General features: G+C 37.9%; 1 protein-coding gene across 1 annotated transcript in view; it reads right to left on the bottom strand.

Moving 5' to 3' along the window:
* LOC102200715 (protocadherin-15-like) overlaps positions 1–8,867 on the bottom strand; it is a 219,770-nt gene that overhangs the window by 107,170 nt on the left and 103,733 nt on the right. The window contains exon 19 of the mRNA XM_005747367.1: positions 5,671–5,764. Within this exon, the coding sequence (XP_005747424.1) occupies positions 5,671–5,764 (94 nt within the window). The remainder of the gene's footprint in view (positions 1–5,670; positions 5,765–8,867) is intronic.

The raw sequence follows: 8,867 nt of genomic DNA, 5'->3' as shown, positions 1-8,867 counted from the left end.
AACCGAACCGTGAATTTTGTGTATCGTTGCACCCCTACTGATTAGATGTCACCAATTTCTTAATTTGACTTTCATGAGTGGAAGAAAGAGAGTCATCCAATATTTGACTTTTAAAGAATGGAATTGGGAGGAAGAAGGGCTCACCAGTTTATATCAGTGGGATTAGAAGAACAGAGGCAGTATGTGTGGGCCTGTGTGTGGGGAGAGTGACAATCTCAGAGGTGACAACGGCCTATTGAGGCTGACAGGGAACATTGGTGATGCAAGTGATCTAAGGTTAAAAACTCACACCTGACAAAACTGTTTATCTGCATGGCAGTGTATGTAAAGCAGAGAGAGCTATGACACAATGAAAGGCGGTCTGTGAGCAACACTGTCAAACACACATACGGACACAAAAGAAAGGGATGGAGTAAGGTTCATTTCGCCTTGGCAGCTCTGAGAACATCGCTTTTAAATACCCGCGCACCTCAGAGTTTATTATTTCACAGACACGGTGGCCATCTGCCATATTTTAGCAATCACCCCGCTGGAGAACGCTGCATTTTTAAGGGTTTAGCTATATTATTTTTAGTGGTCCGCCAATGCAATGTCACAGCTGATAACTGACAACACTGCAGTTCTTCGGAATTGCTAAAACACTAAATCACATTCTCCGAGCCAAATGCTCAGTGTGTTGAACCCAGTTATTGAATCAGTCACTCAGCAGAACCTGACTTACACACAATCTGCAGATCTTATTTGTTCCACTTTCAAAATTTTAAACACGCTCGGCGCCTAAGAAATTTTTTTTTGCTGTGTGATGTGCTCGTAATGAGCGACCAGGCAGAAGTTAAACACAATTAAGCAAAGTTGTTCACACTTGCTGCTAATGATGCAATGAAACCAACATAAGACAGCAGGGTGTACAAGCTGAATACTTGAATTCTCACTAACAATCAAGAGTGCAAGGAAGATGGTGAGAAGAACGAGATTAAGAACTGTTAATTTATCTGAAATTGGAGAAACTGTGGTAGATTAGTGTTCCTGTTTAATGACCAATGAAAGCAGGACGAAGAGTGCAGACTTTAAGCAGGTTTATTTTATGGCGCCAGTAATCAGAAGACTCAGAGCACAGAACAGGTAACTCCCAGCACGACGCTCTTGGTGTTGAAACAGTCCTTCAAAACAACAGCATGAAGTACAGAAGGATGGAGGTGTGAAGGAATCAACAGGGTCAGCATTTCATTTATTGACTGTGTCCTCCAGCACAACAGGATACGCACATGAAGTGAGTATACAGAGAACCCTTAGAGGAAGGATTAAAGATCAGATCAAAGGCTGTCTTCTGGCCCGACCCACAACAAAGACCTGATGCTGACTTGCTGCTGACTTTGATTTTGCAGAAGATACATTTAGTGTATAGTAATGTGCCTTTGCATTCTGAATAGAAAAGCGCTAAATCCCCCACACATTTACAGCAATACTACTTGCCTGTAATAATCAGATGAAAAAGCATTTGCTGCATTATAAACAAAGCTTTGCTGGAGCTACTGTATAGGCCTCTGACCTTGTGTTTCCCATGTTTTAATCCAGTGTGTAATGAAAGGTCAAAAGTAGTTTTAGTTTTGGCTACGTGTACAATGTGAAAACACTGATTTTGAATACAGATATAAAAGTACTTTGAGGAGACTGTTAGATATTGCAGGTAACACATAGATTGATGACTATTTTTATAAGACACAGGAAAGCTTATTGTAATGCTGTCCTCTAGTATGCTGAAAAAATATCAATAAATCAGCTACAATTCACGCATACAGTGCATACATCTGTGTAAATAATCATTCTGTACATTCGATAATTTTTAATCCTACAACTGTTTACAACTTGCATAGTTCCCATTTCTGTATAGCTGTATATCTCAGATTTCTGTAAAGTTATTTATTTCAGATTCTGTATAGTTTTTCATATTTATATCCTGTTCATAGCCTGTTCCTTGAATGTTTTATTCAGACTCCTTTTTTAAATCCGCCATCTCTGTTGTTCTAGTTTTTGGTTTTTGTTGCATCTTCTTACTCTATTTTTACATATAAGTAAAACTTGACTGAATGTAGATTGAAAAGGAGTACTGAGTCTTCAATAAATCTGTCTTAGCAACTGAAGAGATTAATGTAGCACATGTATAGGAAAGATTTGCAGAATGTTGCAAGTACAGGCCGACTTATTTTTTTAGCAAGTATAAGTCCATGCTACAGTCTGTAATTTACGTCTGCTGTTAGGTGATTGCAAGGCAACATAAATGCATTATAATATGTCACACATCATTTAGGTTTTTTGGATGTAAACTATGTTGTTGTCATGAAAATAAAATAATATGACACTTTTATAAGGTTTTCTAGGTACATACAGTAAATGCTACAAATGGGTCATTTTATCACATTAGTAGGCGGTTGCTAGGCAACGTGATGACATTATAATGTGCAATAAAGGTAAGAATCTTCCGGAGCCTGAGATGTACTTGTGTGCACTACAGATCATATAGGAGGCATTTTCACACAGACAGTATGACACCTCGCAAATATTTTACTTGCCCCAAAGTTACATCTGCGCGGAAAAGAAGACGAGATGGTGGATGTGAGAAGAATGAGCACGTTGTTAGTTTCTCGTCTTTTCTTGGAATTTAAAAGTCTGACCTTGTCTGTTCCATACACATAATAATTAAGTCTTCACATTCATTAACGTAGCAGCGCTAATCCAGACAGGATTTATTTACTAATGCAATGACACAGTCTAACGCGGGCCATTTGCTGACAGTTTCTATGGCATCCCACAATGCACACCGTCCTTACAGTAAAGCTGGTTTACTGCACCAACTTGTAGGGTCCTCAGTCTGTGGCAGCATGATGGATTCACTGGCCAAATAGCCAATTAGGCACTTTGTAGCCTGACACTCTCACAACAGGACATTTAATAATATAGGACACAAACGTGTGCGTGTGTATGTGCGCCCATATGAAGACAACCCAAGGCCTTCCAGGTGATTCTGATTAATGGGCCTGTATAAGGCAACTACACTCCAATCTCCTCTTCTCCTTTTTCCCCATTTCTTTCTTTCCTTGTCTTCCTTTCAGTTTCTCCCTGTAGCTGATATCATTCCCCTCTTGTATACCCTCTCTTTCTCTCTCCATTCACAATCCTATACTCTTTTACTCTCACTCAAAACATAATGGAGTGTCAAGCAGACAAATGTCCAAACTACTTTTATCCATTTTCTGACTTCTGGACCCTTGGGATACAAAGATAATACACTAATTGCCAAGGTCCAGAGAGCAATAGACTAACTACATGGTTGCATGAGCAAGAGTCTGTGTAATATCACTTTAGCACAAAACCACCGTTAGGGCAGCACCAGCACAATGAGTACCTCTCACTCCCACTTGCCGTTTCCCTCCATATTCCATAATAAAAAAGGTCACAGCATTATAATCAGCATTTTCTCCACAGTGGGATCTTAAACTTTACCTTTTGTTTTAATTGATGTGTGTGTGTGTGTACCTGTTTAAACATCTTTGTGAGGACCAAAACCTGGCATGCCACTATACTTTTGAGGACCAACAGTCTCTTGTCGGGACCAAATGCCAGTCCTCATGAATCTGAGGGCATTTTGAGGCTCAAAATGTGGTTTTAGGCTCAGGGATACAATTAGGTTATGGTTATGGTTAAAGTAAGGGGCTAAGGAAAGCATTTTATCAATTCAATATCCTCACTAAGATGTGAAAATGAGTGTTAGTGTGTGTGTGTGTGGTTTGGGGGGGGGGGGATTGCAACACTGGTGGATTGCAGAGTGGAGAGGAGCAGAGAAGCAGAGAGGGAGGAACAAGAGAAAGGAAGTGGGGCTCATCTGATTTTCATGAGAGAGCAACTGAATATGAGAAAATGTTAAAAAAGCACCAAGAAAAATGCAAAATAGCTCTTGTCGTTAAATAAACATTAAATAAGACGGGTTTTGCCATTCAGTATTTTTGGGTATTCATTCAGGTTTCCTTAATAAGACGTAGAACGGCAAGACCATCATGCAGATGGTGATGGTGCAGCTTTCATTTAAAATCATTTTACACAATACCTCCACAGAGACAATGACAGTGATGCTGAATTGTGTACATGAAAAATGCTGTAAATAGTTAACAAATAAGAAAACAAAGACAAGAAGAAACTGCAAGGTTAATGCCAGGCTTCTGTCTCATGTCTGCACAGCTAAACGTTCGTGGTGTGAAGAAAGTCAGATTATCGGGAACAAAACACACCTTCTATCTATCATCAGAAAAGTATGTGAGGGGGGTTTTAGTGAAGCGTTTGAGGTCAATGCAAATGTCAAAAAGAATTCATCTTCTCTCAGCTTGATCATAAAGTCTGACAGTGAAAGAAGGATGTTAAGCGGTAAGGTTTCTAGCACCCAAACATCACCAGTATGTGCAACTAATTGCCTGTGTTGATTAACTTACATTTAACCTCCTGAGACCCGAACTCTTCCACAGCATGCATTTTAAATTTCTCTTTGATATTTGAGCATATTGGGACCCGATGAATGTAAAAACAAAGAATTACCAGATTATTTTTTTTACCTAATTTTTGTTTCTAAGAAAAATGAGGGTGACATATGAGGATATTCATTTTAAATTGTGATAGAACAGTAGCAGTATGTTGTTTTTTTACCAGGCTATTTGTATACAGTGCTTCTGCTGTAAAGACAGGTCAAAAAAAGCATAAATTTTGATTCAGTAAAAACGACCTACTTTCTATGAAAAGTGTCGTGCGGAAGGTTCGCAATGCATTAAAATTTCAATCACCATACTTGAATTTGCAACATAGCAGTTCAAATTGAATCCCTCATGCTTCAGGCCTCCTGAGTGTGAAACCAAACTGATGGATAATCTTAAAAGTTGTCAGACAAAGCAAACATAAAACCTGCTAGAAGAGGAACAGCAAACAGTTAGCATTCTGTTGCCCTCTTTGGTTTCAAGCATATTTTAAGTTGGACTCTGTGTGCTCTTTGCATTCTGTTATGCATTTCAAATACTCACCATCATTGTAAATTGGCTTTCAGTAAGAAAGAAATGAAATGATATTACTGGGACTGTGTGCTTAGAAGGGCTTTTGGATGCCAATGTAACCGAAAAGCACAAAAGCGTTCCACCAACACCAAAACATCAAGTTCTTTGGATGGTGTTACTGAAGAGTATCAGTGTGAAAAAACATAGGCAGCGTGTGGACACACCATCGTAGTGTTTGAATCATACTAACAATGTGGTTTAACACACTTGGTATTTATAAAAAGCTATCGGCAGCCAGCTAAAACACATTATTCTGCCTTACCTGGCATATAGTCCATTTTATTCTATTAACATTTTTTGAGCCTGCAGGCTCAATAAATGTAGACATTTATTTCTTTACAGTCAGTTGCTATAAATAGATTTTAGCTTTTTGTTATTATTACTGTGACTAAATGACAGGTAATTAAAACAATTCTAATAGCCCTCTTTCTCAGATAACACCACATCTGTTGTTTGTGGAGCTTCATTGTGAAGGATGGAGAATTCTCTCCTGGAGCTCCTCACTTCTCCTCTGGGGGTTTTGAGACAACTCGAGTAAAACAACAAGTAAATATCCATATGACACAGAAGAGTTTCTTACTCCTTCTGGGTGTCCGTCTGAGGCTGTCACCACCAGGGTGTAATAATCCAGAGTCTCCCTGTCCAGAGGTTTGTCCAGAACCAAACAGCCTGAACTGGAGAGAGAACAAAACACACAGAGTTCTTGTTAACCCTTCAGGCAAAAGAACAGGAAAAATAAAAAGATGATGAAAGACTGTGCAAACCATGGTGAAACTGCATACTGTAGTTTAGTAAAAAAAAAAAAAAGAGTTAAAAAAAAGTTTAAATTCAAAAAGTCTTGATTGACTTTTTACTTTAACCCTAGTGATATATATATATATACATGTAACTGCATTAAAACTTTAACTCCCACAAGTGTATTTTTTCTGTGAATATGGGTATTTAAGTAATGCAGAGTGTGCCTCCTACTCACTTAACTGGTCAAGGGTGATGACTTGACCTGTTTTGTTATCATGAATTAACACAAAACTAGAAAGGTGAAAGACCAGCATCTTGAATTTTTATGTCTGAGTAAAAATGATCAGATCATCTGTTTCTGTGCAACTTGTCTGAATATTCTGATCAATCAAAACCAGGAAAATGTTTGATTTTAGCCTTGGTTTACTTTTTTTTTTATTTTCCAGTAACGATTTAGATAATGACTGAAGTGTTTTTAATTTGAACCTCTTAAATGTGTTAGAAACCATCTGAACTGTCGTGTGTATCAGGATGTGTGCATGTGCTGATGCACGGGAAAAGTTGTGTGTCTGTGTGCGCAGAAGAGTTGCCCACGGAGAAAAAGATGTAGAGCTTTTTTTCTAATAAAAAGCAGTCCATGTTTAAATGTGTAGGTTCGCTCACACACAGTCTAGTTTTTTCATTTGAACAACGCATTTTCTTCAGAAATCTCCAGTGTATATAAATTCCATAAAGACCTTGCATACACTTCAAACCTAAAGCCTAGATATGTTTTCAAATTAATTATTATTATCAGTAGTATCAGTAATAGTATTATTAAAAGTAAAAATAGGACGGCAACCTCCTTGCAACCAACTATTTGCCAGACTTTGAGCAACCCTCGATCTCTGGTTTAATGTGATTTTCTGTGTAGACAGCAACAGATTTGCAGTTTTCACCATTTTATCACAGTGAATCACTGCACCAAAGATGCTCTGAATATTGCAACTGCCTGCAAATGCTCTCAGATCTGGTCCCTGTCTTTGAAGCAACTATTTCAAAATCCATGGTTTCCAATCACTGTTTTCCTTGTGTACCTGCATTAGTTGGTGATTGTAAATTGGCCATAGGTTTGATGTCCAGGGTATACCCTGCCTCTTGAGGTAGGGCAAAAAGGCTCCAATCCCCAGTGAAAATGGATGGACAAATCCTAAAATATATATGTAGGAGTGCCTATATCCATCCACAGCTAAAGCACAGAGTGAAAATCAGACTTGTTCTTGATGATTCAGATTTACAAATGAGGCTTTATAAATCAGACAAAATGAACGCGTATGCACATTTCTGCTATACAGAGGGGTTTTTTCTTCATCTGGCTCCTGTTTGGTTATCCTTGTAAAGTGCACTTAAGCTGCACTCCTAAAATCACACAAAACAAATGAAAAGTTAAAAAAAAAATCACTCCCTCCCACGCCACCATAAGTTATATGTTATATTATACTTGCACAGTGGAAAAAGAACAACTGGACGCTTCCTCCCATGGAGCCATAATAATGAAAACAGAGCTGAGACACTGAAATATCTGGCATTCATTGGAAGATTTTACCATGTCAGAAACAACCCACCAAATATCCCCAGAATGCAGAAATGAAGTCTTTGCTTAATTTTAATTTGTACTGTGAAAATCTTCTAAGCAGTCAGCTCCTTTCCTCACACTTATTTTGTGATTTTAATTCCTCATGTCTCTCTTCCTGGTGATTTCTAATACTAACATTTTGCTCTTCATTTTCCCCTCCATGCCCTCTTCTCTTATCTTCTTTTCCAACCACTCATTCTCACCCACATCCCCCCAATCTGTATAATTCTGCACCAGCTGGGGTTGTTCTTTCACAATACAACCCTCCAGAAATTTAGACAGGATCTTACCCCCAGCTTCAGAAATGCATTTATAATGAGAAATAAATGAATAAATACAACAAAAGCCATCAGAGTCTGCGTGTCTTTGAATGTGGTGAATGTGCGCTTGTGTGAGTGTATGTGTGTGTCTTTGCAAGAGCCGTGGTGACGTCCAAGACCTGTATGACCAATTTTTATAAGGAAGCATATTCCCTCATTACATTACTGATTACGAGCAAATTGATTCGTATACAGTTTTATGAATTTGGGTTAATCGGAATACAGACAAATTCTCAGAGATAGAGATTAGAGTTATATTTAATTAATTTTTTGTTTTAATTCAAAGTTTGCATTAATTAATGTGAAAGTTATAAGCATCAAGGAATATTCCATGAGGCACGGAGTTTAAATAATCTGTTTGTACATGCATTATGTTTTTATATTGGCTGTGTACACTGTGATCTGATGGAATTGACACACAGCCAAGGCCTTTCTGTTCTGGGAATTTAATGCCTCATTTTCACATTTGGGGCAAAGGGGCAAAAAAGAAAAATAAAATATGTCAGAGTAGTGTGAGGAGGGGAAAAGCTTCTTTTAATTTCAAAAAGTCAAGTCAGTTTATATATGTAGAGCATTTGTGGTGCAGATGTTCAGATGTTGAGTAACGTGGTTTAAAGAAACGCTTGGAGCTGAGTTAGAGTTTTGTGAGTGGATCATATTGCCAGCTGTTGATTAGCTTACAAGCATTTCACTTTTAAAAGAAGTTACAAGGGAAACAATAAATTTTTACTGTGGTACTGTAAATCTGCACTGCTGCTGATTATCTAGACACACCTGTTCAACAAAGGCTTCTGCTTGAGTATCAAAACACCACATGGACAAGCCACAACTGCAGTGTACAGAAATAGTAGTATGTGGTTACCTGTCCCAGAAAAACTCTTAAAATGAACAAATATACATTTTATATGAATACATTGGTAGAAATTTGGACTGCATTTGAATATTGGGGCCATGTTTCCCCTCTAATGGATATTATGATTACAGCCTTGATTCACATTTATTTTCTTTGTTTACTTAACTTAAAGTCTTGATGTAAAGAAATAGGTCAAGAAAATCTCGATGATGTGGGTTTTGCATTTACTTCTACGTTAGATTGAAAATGTC

The sequence above is a fragment of the Pundamilia nyererei genome, unplaced genomic scaffold, assembly GCF_000239375.1.
Source record: "Pundamilia nyererei isolate P.nyererei 1_Seehausen unplaced genomic scaffold, PunNye1.0 scaffold00196, whole genome shotgun sequence".
Classification (NCBI taxonomy): domain Eukaryota; kingdom Metazoa; phylum Chordata; class Actinopteri; order Cichliformes; family Cichlidae; genus Pundamilia; species Pundamilia nyererei.
Note: the sequence above shows the minus strand (reverse complement) of the source record. Positions and strands in the feature narration are given on the sequence as shown.